Raw genomic sequence first — 19,366 nt, forward strand, 5'->3', positions numbered from 1 at the left:
CCAGATGTCTGACTGAGTGTAGCACATCCAGTGCTAAGAGAACTCTTCCCTGCATGCTCTGAGTGCCAGTCGCACCATGGATCCTCAGCTGCTGGCATTCAGCTTGCGCTCTGCAGCTAAGATTTCCTGTTAGGGCCTGGCATGGCTGGGTAAAGACGGCTTGGTGGCTTTCCCTAACCCGTTTATTTTACGATGTAATGGTGCAGTGTGTAAGCTTTGCGGGATTGTACTTGTAAAAGGGTGACACCTGAGCTGGCCAGAGGGGTTAGTGTGGCTTGCCATGCTGTAAATGTAAGGTCTGTGTGAGGAGCTGATAACCGCAGCGGGCTAGTACATGCCAAGGCCAGGGGCCAGGCGGGTCTTAAATTCTGAGCTGTACCCTGCCAGTTAGCAATGTTCCCTCTTCTCTTTTCCATCCATGTGCAGAATAATTTTGTATGTGCTCCAAGGCTTGTGCCAGTGTGCACCGCCATAGACACCGACAGCCTCGCCATGGGTACTCCGCTAATCGGCTGGCGGCGTTTGGCTCTCGGCCCAGTGGCTGCACCAGCACCCAGCCGAGGGGAACACCGGTGTCAGCACTGTGCGCCAAGTGTTTGGGTTTAGCTTCTTGAGTCCCTGGGATGTATCATCACCTTGCCCGAGCCCGCTGCGGGAGGGAAACTTGGCCGTAGGAGGTGGGGGAGACTTTGGGCACACTGTTCTTTACAGAGCTCGTCTCCTAGGTCTTGGTCTAGATCAGCAGCACAGAATTTGTTTCCTCACTTGTATGGTCAGAGAGCTTAGTGGCTCTGGCAACGCTGCCGTTTACAGCGTCTTAAATGCATGCTCCTGTGGCTGCTTCCAGTGACATGGGTGTTCTGAACTCCTGCTCACAAGGGGATCCTGTCTCAGCTTCTGTTCGTGAAGACTAATGTAACCATACTTCCCGGTACCGTGCACGCCTGTGTGGCCATGCACAAAATATTCTTCCCCCGCCCATCTCCTCTGGAGAGCTGTGCGTCAGGGGGCTGCTCTGGCGGGCGGGGCTGGCTGAGACAGCATGGTGAGGGTCTGCTGTGGCACCCGGGAATGGGACATGCTGCGTGGCCAGGGTGTGTGTGTCTGTTCCGGCGCCCGGGAACGTGTGCGTGTTAATAAATTGGGTGCCACGGTGGCACACATCCAAACCAGCGCACGTGACCTCAATATTGGTGCACAAACCAAAACTCTCTCCGCTTCTGGTTGGACAATCTTAGTGGGAACACTGAGTGCAATGCTGAAAAAGTTGGGGGGTTTTGAGGGGGGGGGGATGGGTAGGGAGAAGGTAACAGACTAAAATAGCTTATGGTGGCTCATTGGTCTGGGAGTTCAGCAGCAGCAAGATCTTCCTGAAGTGCTGCTCTGTCAAAGGGGGGTATAAAACGAGAGCTTTCCGAAGGCTTATTCTAAAACCTCCGTTTTTTTCTCGCAGGTACCGTCAGTGTGTGTTGTGCTGATCTTATTCAAGTTTGTCCATTGCAAAGTATTTCAAAGCACTGTCTGTTTGCCCAGGTGATGCTAATGTGACGTGGAAATACTGGTGTGGCATTGTTAAATGTATAGCCTGCTTCAATATTCTTGTCCTAGCATCTAGACGCAAAATAAGAGGAAGTTTTTCATAAGGACTTTTTTTTAATAAGTTCAGTGTGTTGCAGAAGGTTTTTTTAACCGCAAAGTTTTCTATTAGGATACAGTTGCAGTTAAATGTGTCTAACTTGTGCCTAAATCTACATTTTAACCCCCTAGCTGTTAGCAGAATAGATCCTTTACAAAAACACTTTGAAACCCAAAGGCTGAATATTACAATTTCTGCTGTACTGTGCGGGAAGGCGCAAACTCAGGGTTCTCTGTTTCCCCAGAATAGTTGACATTGCTAACATCTATAGCAGGGCAAGATGGTATGTGTCTGGTTAGGGGGAGAAACAAGTCAGCGTTTGTCTGCACACAGCTCTCACTGATTTAAGCTGAAGGTGGGCTGTAGCTGGAGTTCATCACCCTTTCCCCCTCCATCTAGAGGACAAGAGCAGCAGGTGGTCTCCAACCCTGTTCAGGGCGTGTGTGATGGGCATCCGTGTGGATTTTGTGGTGATGTGCCTGTGGCAGCGGAGGCCTGGGCCGTGGATCACAGTCCTAGTGTAATCTTGGCTCCATGCTGCTCCTGGATTGGCAGAAAAATCTGTCGCTCCAAAGAGCTGCAGACGTGGGAGTGTTGGGAGTTGCCCTGGTCTGAGCCATGCCAGAGCTTCAGCTAGTAAGTGTCACAGACGTGCTGGCCCATGACAGGCTTGCCTGGCCCACGAGTGAGGGTGAGGGAGAGTGGCCCTCCAGTCACGTCCCAGCTGGTGGGCAGATGGCGGTCGGGCTGAGCTGGAGCAGCGAGGGTACAATTCAAGGGGCAGAAGCCTGGTCAGGGCTGGGGGTGGAAGCATATGTTTTCTGCAGGATAGTTCTGTAGTAGGGGCTGATTTGTGGATCCCGCAGCTGGGTACAGGGCAGGGGTGCTGGTTGCCGTGTTGTGTGCATGTGGAGGTACCCCTCAGCTGCCCCCTGGAGCCTTTCCCAGTGGGCACATCTAATGCATCCGATGACGTGGGTTTGCCCACGAAAACTTCTGCTCCAATACGCCTGTTAGTCTATAAGGTGCCACAGGACTCCTTGTTCTTGCAGATCCAGACTAACACGGCTGCCCCTTTTCACAGTGGGTGGTGACCTTGATAACAGGGCTGAATCCCTCGCCTCCCCTTCCGTGCTGGGTGCTTGGATGATCAGCATTTGAGAGCCAGGCTGGGTGATTAGCTTCCCCTGATGGGCAGGGAGCAGTTTCTCACCACCTCCGTGTTGCTGTTTCTTAGTTAATAAAGTTGTGACCTAAAGTTTAACCACCCGGCTGTGTGCTGCCTTCTGTTCCACCTCTGCAGAAGGTGGCTAAAACCGCCTGGCCGAGAAGCGGCTGGCTTAGGCTGGCGCCCGCCTGTGTTACAGATCCAGGTGTCTGGAGCGGGGCGAGTTTGGTTTTGGGATTGCCAAACGGCGTTTGGGAGGAGCTGAGGCTGTTCCAACAGGCTGTGTTAAGAGGTGGGGGGTGACATTTTTAAAAGCTCCTTGGTGTCCAAGCTGCTTTTGAAACTAAAGCTCAAGTCCCATAGACAGTCAGTGGGGCATTGGTTTGCAAGCGCCTGCGTTAGCGTGGAAAGTGCACTCACTGCAGATGAAGCCGGGGCCGTTGGCTGGCCTGTTGGAAAAGGTGTGTGCCCGTCTAGGGGCTAGAGGGAGTATCTGCTGCGTCTGCAGGCCAGGTCGTCATGGGGAAGGCCCAGGACTGGGAGAGGGGGCAGTCCCAAAGCCCTTTTCTACCTGGACCGTGCGGGCTTGGGGCTCCCAGCCCGTAACTTTGGTCCCTGCTCCTTCAGGGTTGGAGCAGCGTCAGCAGTGGCCCCGCTGGGTCTGGCGGCGAAGCAAGCCAGGTCGTTGGGCGCTGGCCTTCGGAAGCAGATAGGCTGTGCGGGAGATCCTGTGTGGAATCAGTGTTGATTTTGCGTTGTGTTTTCGTTCCAGATGCTGGCAGACGGGCCAGGCGGCCAGTGGTGTGGATCTGCGGGCACAGTATTGTTGACTGGGCACATCGGCGGGCTTCCAGTTTGTCTGGAGGTCCGCAGCTGGGCCTCAGTGCTGAAGCAGTCCTGAGCTGGCATGGAAGGAGGGGCATGTTATGGGACCAGCTGATACCCCTTCTGCACGCTTTAGGGGCACATGGGCAGGCTCCAGATATAATTGTGGTTCACCTTGGGGAGAATGACTTGGGAATGTGTAAAGGGGTAGACCTAATGATCAGAGCGAAGAGGGACTTGGGGCAGATCCTGGAACTGTTCCCCGGAGTGCAAATTGTGTGGTCAGACATGCTGCAGCGCAGGGTGTGGGACGGAGCTTTGAAGCCCCCCCGAGTCGACAAGGCTAGGAGGTATGTGAACAGGGAGGTGGCCAAGTTCCTGGCTGCCCTAGGAGGGTCGGTAATTTCGCACCCGGCCATAGCATACGGGGCGCCAGAGTTGTTCAGTGAGGATGGGGTCCACCTGTCCGATTTGGGAGCGGACGTATTTCTGGCTGATATTCGAGAGGGCATTAGGAGATGCCTAGGACCCCAGCTAGCCGTTGGGGGAAGGCAGGCGCGCTAGTTGCTTGGCGCCTGGTGCAGGTTCTCCGTGGGGAAGGGGTACAGCTTGGTAAAGTATGGCCAGGCGCGGAAACGGGAAGGTGGGGCTCCTATGGCTGGTACGGCAGGGAGCCAACCCCCTCCCTCTGTGCTCCCCCTACCCTTCATTCGAGGGGGGGGATGGGAGGTCCCGGGGCTGGGGAGGAGAGGGGAGCCCCTTGCTATGTACTGAAATGCTGGTGGAATTTCCTGCGCTGTACACTCATTCCTGCCAGCTGCTCCCAGCTGTTTCTGAATAAAATTGTGGCCTAATGAAACCACATCCTGTGTCTCCTGTCCTCCTTCTGCCATGGCAGGGCAATGGGCTTGCCAGGGCCTGGCTTCTGGGGAAAGGGTGCCCCGCCACAGGGACTGACTTTCTGCTGCAGCTGCAGGCCAGGGTGGCGTGGGACTGCCCTGTTCCCCTCGTGCCTGGGGCCCGGCAGCAGGAGGATGACCTAGGTCCACGCCAGTGCTGGCAAAGGCCTCTCTTACCTGGACCAAGCAGAGCCGCACCCCTTCCGCCTGAGCCTGTGCTGAAATACTGGGCACGTCGCCTCTGCTGTGCCCACTGCCCAGTTGCGCCTTCCTTGGGCAGCTGGGAAGGAATTTCTCCCCAGTTGGCCGAGGCCGAGTGGGGGTTTTGCCCTCCCTGCAGCGGGTGGGGGCTACGATGCTGCAGTTCCCTGCTGAAATACGAGGAGGCTGCCACACACAGGTTCTCCATGGGGAAGGTCACAGTGGTCAGAGCAATGGACTGGTAAAGCATCTCAGATGGGCAGGACCGGGTGTGGGGCTCCTATGACGGGTACTCCTGCTCCTTTAGCCCCCCTTAACCCTCATTTGAGGGGGATGGGGAGGTCCCAGCAGCGGGTTGGCTGGGGAGGGGGGGAGGACCAGCGGCGGCCGCCTTGCTATGTATTGGACTAATGGGTGCACAGCACAGAGCACTGCCTGTTACTCCCCGACCTGCGGCCGTACTAAGCCACGTCCAGTCTCCTGTCCTCTCCGGGCATAGCTGGGTACTGGGATATTGAAAATCGTATGCAGCCTTAAATATGACGTGGCCACTGGAGCTGATAGCGTTGTGGTCAGTGTTAGCCCATTTCAAACCACTGTTTTCCTCCGCTACGCTCGGTGTGGAGGGTTTCATTTGTTAGATCGAATGTGGCTGCTTCTGCTCTGGACAATGCCCCTGGCTATTGGATTTCTCATTTTCCTGGGTCCCTGGCCACGTGTCTTTTTGTAATAAAGCCGATTTTGGTAAAATTCATCAAAACTCTGAGGCCATCATAAATGCCACTTGTTCCTTTTCAGGTTAGAAGCCACAACTAAGTGACACGTTTCACGTCTTTCTGCCGATGTTAACGGGCAGTCTTCTAATCGTTGAAATGAACAGGGTTTATTCTAAAAAATTCAAACAAAACAATTCTCTCTCCCCCTTGCTACAACTCCCTTTATAGTGGATTTGAAGTTCAAAGTAGCATGAGTTTCCCTTGGCAAATGTCATCAATCTCATGTCACAGCATCATGGACTCTCAGATCACTAGTACTGGCAGGGGCCCCGAGAGGGCACCACGTCCAGTCTCCTGCCCACCCCCTGGAAGCACCGAGCACCATCAGAGATGGTCAAAGGGGAGACTCGGTTTAAGATCTACTTGGGAGAAGTTTCTTTGCCTATGTTACAGATAACATCTTGGGTTATCAAAGCCGCAAACCTTTTACAATTCCCGTTTACTCTTTACTATGCACCTTGGCTGGCTTTGTCTATTTTAGTTTTGACATTGAACAGCAGCAAATTCAGTTTCACTGTCTGTTTCACTTTCAAGGTCCCCAAATATGAGAGTTTCGAAGCCATTTGGGTGGTTGACATTAAAACCCCTGGATCTTAAATGTATTAACCTGTTCTAAAACCTACCTGTTGACCAAATTCCCGGGTTGTGTTTTTAGCACTGTAAGTAGTTGTTTCCCAGGTAGGCACTGGGAGTGTTCATGTGTCACTCTTGGGCAGACGTGACTTGAAGAAATCTTGGGTTAGAAAGTTGTACTGGATTCTGGATCCAAATGAGCGTACGGAGAGAGTTGTCAAAATACCGCTGCCCCGAGCACTCGTCCGCGTGTCCAGGAAGCCAGTGGAACTCTCCGGGGTAGCGCACAGCCCTGTTGGCTGCGTTCGAGTCCTTGCTACCATTTCATGTTTGCGAGCAGAGCGTCTCGGTCTGAGCCTAGAGGGGGGCTGGGTTCCGTGCTCCGGCCGAGGGCTGAGCAGTGCTGTCCAGTGCTAACGAGCGCATCCAGCAGCCAAGGCAATGGCACTACCTGGCCTAGAGCTGCGCACTTCGTGGAATTGGCAGACTGAGAGGTGGTGGCATGTGCCAGTGCCTGGGCGAGCAGTTCTCTCGCCAGATGGCCATTACCCTTCAGCAGAAGCCTCTGTCACCTGGAAATCGGTGTCAGGCCGCCCTGGCCCCTTGCCCAGCCTGCAGTGGGTGTGGTTCTCTGAAGGGAATGGAATTGAGATTTGTAGGGGGCTGAGTAGCCTGAGCCCCCGTCATGGCTCCCTTCACTGCTCCCACCCCCCCGTGGGACTCCGAGTCCATAGGGTTCTGTGTTGGTGGCAGGGGCAGTGCCGGGCAGCTCCATGCATTTCGTTCCTACTCAGGGTCGGCCTGCCCGGCCCTAATGCTCCCCTGGGAGAGGGGTAGGGGATAGGGGGTTGGCTCCCGTGCCTCCCAGGCACCGATTTTGTGAGTTCCTACCCCAGCCCTGCCCCTTCTCCCAAGCTCCTACCCAGCCTGTTCCGCTCCCTCTTCCTGCCTGCCCTGGAGAAGCACCTAGGCTTGTCCCCCGTATGGATGTGCTGAGGGCTCTGCAGGCCAGGACCATCCCATGTCCTGTGCTGGGAAGCCAGGCGTTCCAAACCCCGCTGCTTGTTCAATGCATGGCCAGGGCTGCTGTGCCCGCAGCTGGAGCTGCCCTCTTCCCTTCGGCCTGGACCCAGGGCCCTTCGGTGCCATGCTGCCGCCACCTCGGCCATGGGTGACAGATCAAGCCAAGGCGCCTTTGGATTTTGCCCTGTGCTCTCCACAAGCCATTTCCTCACCTTCAGACAGACCCTGGGCCCAGCTCCGCTTTTAGCACTCCAACAAACGTCTCCCCTGTAGGGACGTCACAGTGCAGCCAAGAAGCCAAAGCTTACGGGTGAGTGCCATGGACTACACGCACCCCCTCTCCTAGCCAAAAAAGGTTTTTGGCAGGCTGGCGGCAGCCTGGCTCACGCCAGCTCCGGGACCCACCCCCGCTGCGGCTCTGCATTTCAAGTGTATTAGGAGCCAGGTGGGCAGGCAGCCCGGCTCAGTTCCGGTTCATGTCAGGTCTGGGCACAGACCTTCCCCCCGTATCAGAGGCAGCAGCACAGGCAGGCGACAGGCAGCCGGTCTGCAAGAGGAGCTGGTTTTTAAACTGCACCCTGCGGTGCAGCCGGCCCCGCCCCCGGGGACTCCAGAATAATCAACTAGGCAATGAACTGATATTTAACACCCCTGCTGCACTGCCCGAGCCCTGGGTCTGCAATGTAAGTCTGGCACGGGGTCAGCCAGCATTCCTAGCGTAGAGCCGTGTATGCAGCTTGACCGGAACCCGCTGCTCCCCCTCGCTGGCCTAGTGGGAAGGGTGCCCCGCGTTGGCTTGAGTTAGTGCTAATGCTGCTCTGCGCCGTTCGTAACTCGGGCCGGGCAGGAGCCAGACCTCTTGGGCACAGCCCTTTGCCCGCTGATCCTTGTGAGCCCCTGCAAGGGGGCACGGCAGCCTCGGCTTGCTCCTACACTGGGGTGTCTGGCAGAGGCGTGTGACTCCAGGCCTCGGGGACTGTTCTCTGGGCCTCCCCGGGCTGCACCCCACTGGGTTCAGTTCCCTGCTGTTGTATGGCAAGGATGCAGGAGGGAGGGAGGGGGGGAGAACCACTGGCCAGATTTCCCCTCCCTTGGGTCCCGCTTCGCTGCGTGCTTCCCTCTTTCCTTCTGCCACTTAGAATGCGGGGCCAGCTTGCGTCTCTGGGGTGGGTGCGTGCCACCCTTCCCCTGCCCGTTGGCACGTGGGGGGGCCCAGCTGGAGAGGCGCTGAGGGCATTCATGGAGCGTAGGGGGACTACTGCCTGTGGCCACCCCCTCCTGTGCGTCCGTGGGCACGTCGGACCCCAGCGCCCAAGCAACACGCGGAGATGCTCTCCGGCGGGCTGGGCTAAGGGCTTGCCCGCTCTCGAGAGGCCTGTGTGGCGGTGCTGTGAATGCCGAGAGCGCCCCATGCGAGCCGCAGTGCTAGGCAGTGAGCAGTGAAAGCAGGGTGCCAAGCGGTGTCCCAGTGGGGGGCAGCCAAGGGCCTCTTTGCCAATGCGCCTGGAGCACTGCAGAACAGGCTTGCTGCTCCGGGACCATCTGGCCTCAATGTTTCTCCTCCTCTGCCCGTGGGTGTCTCGTCTAGTGCCTGCCGTGCCAGGGCTTGCTGTGTATCCCATGGCGCAGCGGCGCTGGGCTCGCCGGGACTTGCTCGCCGAGTGACCCCAGGCGCGCATGGAAGGGGGGCTGTAACCCTGGGGAACAGTGGTCTCGCGCTGGGCGAAGGAAGCGAGGGGTGCTTGGGGCCCAGGCAGGCAGGGCGCTCCGTGGGGCGATGGACGTAGCCGGGCTAGAGCCCGGCGCGGAGAGGGCAAGCGACACTTGGGGAGTAGGAGGCCAAGTTGGGGCCGGAGAGGACTCTGCCTCTGCTGCTCGGGAATTCTTACCGTGTCCTACAGGTAACACGGGAGCCAACCAGGCCAGTGCAGCAAACCTGGCTCTGCCTGTTCCCTGGGGGGTGGGCTCTCCTGCCAGCAGGGACCTGTGTAGGGCCAGCTGAAAGGGGTCCCCGAGGAGCTGAGGATGGCCTGAGAGCCTTTGTGTCCGGCGCTGGTCTCTGCTGCTGTGCCCTGCTGCAGGCCAGGGGCTAAGCACTGGGGCAGAGGCGGGGGCTAAGGCCTGCCCTGAGACCTATGGGGCATTGGCTTACGTGGCGTGCGGCTCATTCCTTGGTTCCAGTCCAGCCTGTTCTCCCCTGAGCCCGAGAGAATCCTCGCGGGGTGGCGGGAATGTCGCTGCAGGAGCCCTTGGAGGGTGGGAGCTGGGGAGGGGCTTTCTCCACACACCACCTGCCGCTCCCCCCCAGAGGTGGCAGGAAGAGGGGTTACGCACCTCCTTCAGGTGGGAGGTGTCCATCACACAGAGCTGCGGGGGATAGAAATCGCCAGTGGCGCTAACCCTGCCCTGAGGAGACCCCTCATTTCTGCACGAAATCCCGTGCGCCTGAGCAGACAGAGGCGGCGCCATGGTGCTGTGTATGGCCTGTGCGCGTCTGCTTTGCATCCCGCCCCCAAAATGCTAGCCTAGGGCCGGCCCTGGCCCTGCTGGGGGAAGGTTGGGCTTCCAGCCCGCCCCTGTGTCTTTGCCCCCCACGGGGCATTACAGGGCATGGGGTCACGCAGGCCAAGAGCTCCCTTGTGCTCTCCTGAGCGCCCCCAGGACTACGCAGGAATCGGGGTGCCTCCGGGCCAGGCTACTGTGTAGGAACCAAGGGTTGTTTCCGGGCAGCCGGCCTCTCCTGGCTACTGTGGCCCTGGCCCTGCTCTGCTCATTGTCTCTCTTTAAACACGCCCCTTCGCTTGTCACGTTTCACGAGGGGAAGTGGGAGTCGTAGAGCGTCTGACGGAAACTGAGCTCAGTGCCACAGCGCGACCCGGCCTCCGCGCGCCAGCCCGAGTCTCTGGGGGTGTTTTGCGGAGCCGCCGGGGTGCGGGGAGGGGCTGTGACCGAGGGAAGGGGAAATGGGGAATTGCTCTGTGGCTCGTCTGTATTCCAAGGCACTAACACGACTCCCGTCTGTATTTAAATGCTGTCCCCAGGTTACGACTATGGCTATGTCTGCGTGGAGTTTGCACTCTTGGAAGAGGCCATCGGATGCATGGAAGCCAACCAGGTTGCTTTACACTTCGGTCGAATGCTGCTAGAAGAATGTTGTTTTGCTGGGGGGTGGAGTCAGTGATTCTTGGAGTGGTTCAGCGGAAGAGCCGCTCGTGTTTATACACAACGCTGCCGCCCGATTGCTGGTGTTCCCAGAAGCTCCCCAAAGGCTTTGCGGAGCCGAGAGGCTCCGAATGTTCAGCCCTGGCAGCGCGAACACCCCGGCAGGCTGGCTAGATGTGAGGGCTGGGAGCTGACGAAGATTCTCAGGTCAGGTTGTTGCTTTGGGGGTTGTACGCAGTTGGAAAGGGCTCTGCTCGTGGGGAACCCCTCTGGCCTGGGCCCCGTATGCAAGCAGGCGTCACTCCGCTCGGATCAGGTCGAAGGCTGCTGGCCCGCTCCCTTTCCGTGAGGCGGGGTCCTCATGGGTCTCCTCTGTAGCCACGTTGTCCTTTGGCAAGTCGGAGTTGCAGACAAAGGGCTCTACCTGGTAAATCTGACAGGTTCTGGGTGAGCGGCTAGCAAGTGTGACAAATCGGGCATTGTTTGGAGATGGAAGGCTGAGGCATAGTTGCCTGGATAAGACAGAGCCCCTAGGATTTGGACGGTCTCGAGAACAGCGGGACCTGTGCTCACCCGAGATGTGTCTGAACTTCACTGAAATTCCCAGCCCCTGGCACACAGAGGAAGCCCCCAGCAGCAGAGAGCGGACTGAGTGAACTCCGTGGCGCTGGGTGCCCCTGACCCGCAAATGCTGTAAATCGCCGACGAGGAGCTGAAACCTCCCGCCTGCCGCCCCTTCCCTGGGAATGGCAGGGGAGACAGCCACCGGAGCGCAGTTCAGCGCTGCCGAGGGACGTTCTCTGGCCAGCTCCCTTGCACTCCTAGCCCGGGAGAAGGGCTTTCCACCCCCTTCCCAGGTTAGCCTGCGAGCCAGAGTCTGCCCATTGGTACTGGGCGTGCCCTCGGCCTAGCCGGCGGGGAGCCAGGCAGCTCCCGTGGATGTGCTAGAGGGGCCCTGCAGCGAGAGTTACGATAGGGCCGAACCCGAGCTAGTTCCTGCGCTGAGTGCAGCCCCCTTCCCTGCTGCCACTCGCGCTTCCTCTGCCCCCCACGGGGACGGGGAAGCCTGACCATCCCTCACTGCATGCACCAGCTCTCCTCCGCTCTGCTTGCAGGCCATGGGGCAGCTGTGCGCCCTGAGGAAGGGCCTCCCGTCCCGGCAGGATGCTCTTCCAGCTCTCCTGTGGGGCCAGCTGCAGCAGTGGAGCAGGCGTGTGTTTGTCTGAATAGCAGCAGTGAGGCCAGGCCAGATTCTGTACCCTCGCTATGAAGTGGGGCAACTGTAGGGACCCAGGAAGTGTTCTACCCCACACAGAGCGCCTGTAGAGACCCAGAAGTGTTCTACCCCACGCAGAGTGCCTGTAGGGACCCAGGAAGTGTTCTACCCCACGCAGAGCGCCTGTAGGAACCCAGGAAGTGTTCTACCCCACACAGAGCGCCTGTAGGGACCCAGGAAGTGTTCTACCCCACACAGAGCGCCTGTAGGGACCCAGGAAGTGTTCTACCCCACACAGAGCGCCTGTAGGGACCCAGGAAGTGTTCTACCCCACGCAGAGCGCCTGTAGGGACCCAGGAAGTGTTCTATCCCACACAGAGCGCCTGTATGGACCCAGGAAGTGTTCTACCCCACACAGAGCACCTGTAGGGACCCAGGAAGTGTTCTACCCCACGCAGAGTGCCTGTAGGGACCCAGAAGTGTTCTACGCCACGCAGAGTGCCTGTAGGGACCCAGGAAGTGTTCTACCCCACGCAGAGTGCCTGTAGGGACCCAGAAGTGTTCTACCCCACACAGAGTGCCTGTAGGGACCCAGGAAGTGTTCTACCCCACGCAGAGTGCCTGTAGGGACCCAGGAAGTGTTCTACCCCACACAGAGCGCCTGTAGGGACCCAGGAAGTGTTCCACCCCATGTAGGGTGCCTGTAGGGACCCAGGAAGTGTTCTACCCCACACAGAGCGCCTGTAGGGACCCAGGAAGTGTTCTACCCCACACAGAGTGCCTGTAGGGACCTAGGAAGTGTTCCACCCCACGTAGGGCGCCTGTAGGGACCCAGGAAGTGTTCCACCCCACGCAGAGTGTCTGTAGGGACCCAGAAGTGTTCTACCCCACACAGAGCGCCTGTAGGGACCCAGGAAGTGTTCCACCCCATGTAGGGCGCCTGTAGGGACCCAGGAAGTGTTCCACCCCATGTAGGGCACCTGTAGGGGCTCAGGGAGTGTTCCACCCCACGTAGGGCACCTGTAGGGGCCCAGGAAGTGTTCCACCCCACACAGGGCGCCTGTAGGCACTATGGATGTTAAGGACTAGTTGATTATCCGATAAGCAAATGCTTATTGGATAGATGAGTTGACTAGTTGATTGCCCCCCTTTCTGCCTCTGTCAGAGGAAGCAAAGTGGGGGGACAAAGGGGGTACTTGAAAGCGGAAATGCTGCACAGAGCCCGGGATCAGCTGTGCGGTGCTGCCTCTTTGAAATGCTGCTGCAGCATTTCAAAGGGGCAGCGCCACATGGAGTCCGGGGTCAGCTCTGTGTGGCGCTGCCACTTTGAAATGTTGAGCGGAGCCCGGGATCAGCTGGGGAGGCCCCAGCTAGTTTCGGGGAATGCCGGGGAATGTCTGACCCTGGGCTCCGTGTGGCATTTCAAATTGTCAGCGCAGTATGGAGCCCAGGAGTGGCAGGGGACTCTGAGTCCCCCCGCTGATCCCAGGCTCCATGCCGTGCTTCCTCTTTGAAATGCACAAGAGCCCCCACTGGGGACTCCTGTACATTTCAAAGCTGGCACCCGCGTGCACCCCGGAGTCAGGGGGGCTTCCCGCCGTCCCCAGGCTGCACGCAGAGTTGCACATTCCTCCTTTGAGAGGTACAAGAGCCCCCACTGAGGAATGTGGAAGTGCCTGTCGAGTAGTGGATGGAAATTCCATCGACTACATGACGAGTAAATCCCTCGTTAGTTAGCATCCTTAGTAGGTGCCCAGGAAGTGTTCCACCCCACGTAGGGCGCCTGTAAGAGCCCAGGAAGTGTTCCACCCCACGTAGGGCGCCTGTAGGGGCCCAGGAAGCGTTCCACCCCACGTAGGGCGCCTGTAGGGGCCCAGGAAGCGTTCCACCCCACGTAGGGCGCCTGTAGGGGCCCAGGAAGCGTTCCACCCCAGGTAGGGCGCCTGTGGGGGCCCAGGAAGTGTTCCACCCCACGTAGGGCGCCTGTGGGGGCCCAGGAAGCGTTCCACCCCACGTAGGGCGCCTGTGGGGGCCCAGGAAGTGTTCCACCCCACGTAGGGCGCCTGTGGGGGCCCAGGAAGTGTTCCACCCCACGTAGGGCGCCTGTGTGTACCCAGGAAGTGTTCCACCCCACGTAGGGCGCCTGTGTGTACCCAGGAAGTGTTCCACCCCACGTAGGGCGCCTGTGTGTACCCAGGAAGTGTTCCACCCCACGTAGGGCGCCTATAGGGGCCCAGGAAGTGTTCCACCCCACTTAGGGTGCCTGTGGGGACCTAGGGAAGTTCCAGACGCACGCCTGAGGAGGTCCCGGGGGTAGATGCACAGGCTGCCCCTTGGCATGGTACATGTATCCTTCCCTTCCCTTCCCTTCCCATAACACTTACACGCTCTCTGCTGTTTGGACAGCACAAAGGAAGTTCCTGTGCCCTGGACACACACTGCAGCTCGTATCCAGCACTCCTGTGGGTAGCCAGTTCCACCTGTCAGATGCATCCTGGGGGCACCTCTGGGCCCCTATGTAAGGCTGTCTCCTGGCTGCCTGCTGTCAGCGTGGGACTGGCCTGTGCTCCCCGTGTAGAGAATTTCTGGCAAGTGAGACCATTTCCATGGGCATGCTGCAAGGGCTGTTCTTAGGCCTGTTCTGTCAGTGCCTACCCTGCGACGAGGGGTGTAAGATGCGAGTGAATCAGTCTTAGGCCTGTTCTGTCAGTGCCTACCCTGTGACGAGGGGTGTAAGATGCGAGTGAATCAGTCTTAGGCCAGTTCTGTCAGTGCCTACCCTGTGACGAGGGGTGTAAGATGCGAGTGAATTAGTCTTAGGCCTGTTCTGTCAGTGCCTACCCTGTGACGAGGGGTGTAAGATGCGAGTGAATCAGTCTTAGGCCAGTTCTGTCAGTGCCTACCCTGCGACGAGGGGTGTAAGATGCGAGTGAATCAGTCTTAGGCCAGTTCTGTCAGTGCCTACCCTGCGACGAGGGGTGTAAGAGCCCAGTGAATCAGTCTTAGGCCAGTTCTGTCAGTGCCTACCCTGCGACCAGGGGTGTAAGAACCCAGTGAATCAGTCTTAGGCCAGTTCTGTCAGTGCCTACCCTGCGACGAGGGGTGTAAGAGCCCAGTGAATCAGTCTTAGGCCTGTTTTGTCAGTACCTACCCTGTGACCAGGGGTGTAAGATGCGAGTGAATCAGTCTTAGGCCAGTTCTGTCAGTGCCTACCCTGCGACCAGGGGTGTAAGATCCGAAGGAATCAGTCTTAGGCCTGTTCTGTCAGTGCCTACCCTGCGACGAGGGGTGTAAGAGCCCAGTGAATCAGTCTTAGGCCTGTTCTGTCAGTGCCTACCCTGCGACCAGGGGTGTAAGAGCCCAGTGAATCAGTCTTAGGCCAGTTCTGTCAGTGCCTACCCTGCGACCAGGGGTGTAAGATGTGAGTGAATCAGTCTTAGGCCAGTTCTGTCAGTGCCTACCCTGCGACCAGGGGTGTAAGAGCCCAGTGAATCGGTGAGCTGGTTAAACGCTAGGTTAGCCCAACATTTAGCCAGTTAATGGACTAACCGGGCTCCCCGGCCCTGAGGTGGTCTTAGCAGCAGGAGGCTCCGGCTGCCTGGGAAAGCCCTGCGCCTGCAGCAGGCCCGGGCCTCAGTCGACGGGTCCCTGGTAAACATCTCCTGGTTGGTCAGGAGGTGCTTCCCCAATCACACCCCTGATTGTGACGGTGTCTTGCTCTCCGGGACAGTCGTCTGTTGCTAGTCTGTACCGAGTTGTGCTCCTCAGCATGATCCTGGTCCGATCCCACTGCTGCCCGCCTTCCACCCCACTGGGCCCAGGGCGCGGCTCTCATCGGCTAGAGAAAGTGGCCTCCAATGTCCAAGGCTTGGGCCGTTGGTGTAGTCCGTGAGGCCTGGTGGGAGGCTAGCCGGAGCCTTTTGGCTCTCAGCTGGGTCCAGGCTGAGCGCATCTGTAAGATTGGGGGGGTCGGTCCCTGGAAGAGCAGGCTTCCGTCAGGGAGAGAGAGCTGCACCGCCTGGCTGGGAATTGATTTTCTTTGAATCCCGCCATGGCCTAGGTGCCCTGACGGCCTGCCAGCAACACACTGAGCCTGTGGGTTACCCCAGCCAAATCAATCCTAGCACTAGAAGGAGAGAAGGCAGCCCCCCCAGAGCCCTGCCTCATGGCCCAGTGGCCATCTCCCCGGACTGGGAGGGTGGCCTTAGGCTGAGCCTGGCTGGATAAAGTTGGGCAGCTCTCTTCCTTATTCCCTGCACCTACAATCCAGCATTTGGTTAATTTCCATGCCCCCCAGCGTTACCAGGTCCAGCTCTGCGCACTCGGAAACGTGGCACCTGCGTGTGCGTTCTCGGGGGAAGGCGCCGAGATGCAGAAGCGTCCGTGGTCTCCTGGCTGTGCTGCCGGTGGGAGGGAGGGATGCGCCTTTGGTACCCGTGACGCCCGCCCGCCTTCCCGGCAGGGTTCAAGCCCCAGGCCAGTTTGCGCAGGGGCGTGGCTGCGCTCTGCTCGCTTTGTGGCGACGTTGGCAACTTGCATGGATTGGGATCTCCTGTCGGCTTGCTGAGTTCAGGCCGGAGACGTGGTGGCTGCACAGTGGAGTCTGTGAGGGAGGAGGGTGGCTGCAGGCTTCTGGGCCACAGTTGGTGGCCTCTGTGTCGGCGCCGTCGGGAACGGGTGCTCATGGCTTTGGCATGGGCTGTCTGCGTCGTCGGGTTTGGCGGGCGGAGACGTCCCCATTCTCACGGCAATCTTGGCCTTCTGTGGTGAGACGAGGGAGTATACAGAAGGACTCGGCGATCTGTATTGGGCTCTTCCAAAGACCCTTCCATCTTCTCCCGTCCCCTGCCATGGCTGGCTCCATCCTGCCACCAGTCCCGGGCCGATTACTGGGCTGGCTTCTGGAGAAGCAGCCTCGTGCAGGGAGTCATTCCTGAGCCACTACTGCTTGACTGGAAGTTGGGGGGAGGGGCCTGGATGCCACGGCAGGGCTCTCGTCCGGCGCCACGCTGGCTCCGCTCCAAGCTCTCCACACTTGTTCTTGGGCCATTTTCCCTGGGGGGCATGAGGCAGGGATTGGATTGTTCAGTGACCCGTGAAATCCAGCCTCCCAGTGCGTCGGGTCCGTGCGCTTCGGCCCCATGCGCTCCCAAGCGGAGAGGCCGCTGTCCCGACCTCTGACGGGGGTGGGCGTTCTGGGCAATACCAGCTCATGGCTCTCCACCCCAGGGTGCTGAGTTTGGAAATTAGTTGATGCTTAAATTGGCCTGTAAACATCTGCACCGCTTGTGCGGGAGCCTTGGGGGCACGTTGCAGACCATGTGGCGCTTTCCCCTGGACCTGCTCAGCAAAGGACGCGCTTCCCAGGTTACTCTGTAGCCCGCAGGGACGTCTGTGCACGTGCCAGGTGCCGGCTCCTGAGTGCAGTGTGAGCGCCAGTTCGCCTGCAGGCCGGGGAGTGCCCTGCCAGGTCACGCGCCTCCTGGCACCGGCAGCCCGAGAAGAACCCGGAAGCACGTTACTTCCTGCTTTGCATCCAACACACCCGGCTTTTCCTGTGGGTTGTGTCAAGTGTGGGGCGTGTTGTGGCCTTGAGTAGTGCAAGGGAGACTCCCTGTGTCGTGTTGTGCATTCACAATGCCCGCAGTTGAACCGTGCCACGTCTGGCAGTGCGCCGCACAGTCAGCTGGCACTGCTTGTTCTCATGCGGGGCCTGGGAGGGAGGCGTCTCATCCTGGTAACGTGATTCCGCCCATAAACCTTGGTGCCAAGTTGCGGAGCCGTATTACCGATGAGCTACTCGGTGGTGTAGCCCAGTGGGCTGTTGAAAGGTGCCCGTGGTATGTTGATCAGACGGAGGCTGTTCAGATGAAAGAGCAACACCGTTTCTTTCGTTGTGTGCGATTCCCAGATGCGTAGCTGCAGTTGACATAAGGTGACTCTCTCCTGCAGTGGGCCTGGTTCTGTTGGGTCCCCCATGTATTCACCCTGCTCGTTTGGCAGTGATCCCCGGGCCAGGAAGTGCGACTCGCGTGCCACAGGGAAGCGGTTAATTCAGCGGCGTTACGGAGCTGCCTGGCCCAGCGGCCGAGCTGTGCCTCGGTTCCCTGTCGCTGCACGCGTACACACCAGCACTTGCATGCTGCCATGACTGTGTGCTCCTCTGGGTGCCGGAGGGGGCTGGTTTCCTGTTTGAGCGCCACAAGGACCCCCCTGATGCTGGGGGGAAGGGAGAGGAGTCATTACACCGCTGTCGGCCTAGTACGCAGCCTTTCTCTGGGCTGCTTCCTTCTACCACCTCCCCCGCTCTCAGCCTTTCTGGCTCTTCCCCGCTTTCAGAGGTTTCAGGTCTTCCCTTAGTGGCTGGGAGGGCCCTGGATCTCTCTCCTCCAAGGGCCATCCAGGGCATTGACCCTTCCTCCGGCTCGGCACCAGAGCCCGTCAGTGTTGCTGCTCCGCCAGCCAGCCAGGTGAGCTGTACCCCTCCGGCTAAGGAGCCACGTGTCCTGCCCTGCTAGGTGAGGGAGCAAAGGAGCCAGCTTGGTTCCCACGTCGGCTGTGCAGCGCCGTGCTCTGCTCCGTCTCCCCCTCGGTTGTGTTGAGGGCCGTTTCTCTCTGTCTTCTGTCAAATGGGATGGAGTAGTTGGTGTGCCGGGAGCTCAGTCACACGCTGCCGGCCAGGGCCGGGGCGCGGATAGCAGCGAGATGTCCCACTGCTGCTCACAGCATTGCCAGCCCCGTTGCATAGCCGTGCTCTGGTCTCCCCACCGGCGTTTCCAGTCCTAGCCGGGAGAGGCTTCGAGTCCAGGCCCTCCCTCATGGCGGGGCCACGCACCGGGAAATGCTTTGCCAGGGTGGCGTGTGCAGTGCCGACTGCCGGTGAGTCTGCTCCAGGCGTTTCGCATCGGTCTGAAAGCATCGCGGGGATGTGATTTCCTGCCGAGGCTGAGCCCCAAGGCGAGGAGCCCTGTTCCAGCCATGGCCGTGTTGCCAGGCCCCTGCCTAAGCGACATGGCTTTTGAGCCCTTGTTCCTTCAGGCCAGTTGATAGCTAAGATGATTTGTCTTAGTCGCTGAAGGATGCACCGTTAGAGGTATAAACAGTGCCCTTGCTCCTGCAGGCCTCAGCAGGCGCTTCCTCGCGGGAGGCATTGTTAGCACAGCAGGCTGTAAGGGGCGGTTTCTCAGTTGTGGGGGTCTGTATGGACTCTGTGAGGAGCCGTGGGAATGGGGAACTAGGTGCATGCCTTCAGCGCCTTCAAAATGCTGATCGCGCTGGCCCCGTGGTGCTCTCGAAGGTGCTAGCATGGCAGGTCGTGCAGCAGGTTTCGGAGCGAAGTCGATTCCATGTGCGTGTACAGTAGTTAAAGGGAGATTTGAGAGAAGCTCCTAAACCCACGTGGCAAAGTCCTGCTGAAAGGCCATGGAACCCAGGACCCAGCGGTCTTGGGCGCTTCTGAAATCCACCCCCCCAGCGGCAAGGGAGCACCAGGAGCCCTGACAAGCAGGGGGACAATGGCGCTGTGCGAGGTGCTGCGGGAAACGTCAGGGCCATGGCGAAAATTCCCGCCAGAGGTCTTAGGTTGGACCCTGTTCCTCCTGTTCCGGCAGCTCCCCCCTCCCAGCCCCGAGTCTGCCTTCCCTCCGCAGTTCTCAGTGTGCTGGGGCAGGCTGCGTTCGCTGTCCACCCCGGCGCCCCATCAGGCCCGATACCAAGAGCGTTGTCTTTCCAGACGGTTCTAGAGCCGTCTGGATTCTCTCTCCAAGGATCTGCCAGTAGACCAGGCTGAGCAGAGCGTTCCGCGATGGCGAGCACTTTCCCAGAGGGTTGTTTGGTTTTATGCCTCCTTGGTGTTAATGTTTTCGCTCCTCGACAGCCTGGACTGTT

At 59.0% G+C, this 19,366-nt stretch overlaps 1 protein-coding gene across 3 annotated transcripts in view; it reads left to right on the forward strand.

The window, feature by feature from the left end:
• RBM6 (RNA binding motif protein 6) overlaps positions 1-19,366 on the forward strand; it is a 78,851-nt gene that overhangs the window by 26,382 nt on the left and 33,103 nt on the right. For all 3 annotated transcript variants that reach the window (XM_075939552.2, XM_075939554.2, XM_075939553.2), the window contains exon 6: positions 10,143-10,216. In XM_075939552.2, coding sequence (XP_075795667.2) covers positions 10,143-10,216 — 74 coding nt within the window. The remainder of the gene's footprint in view (positions 1-10,142; positions 10,217-19,366) is intronic.

This window comes from Pelodiscus sinensis, chromosome 11 (genome assembly GCF_052426305.1).
Source record: "Pelodiscus sinensis isolate ZL-2025 chromosome 11, ASM5242630v1, whole genome shotgun sequence".
NCBI lineage: Eukaryota > Metazoa > Chordata > Testudines > Trionychidae > Pelodiscus > Pelodiscus sinensis.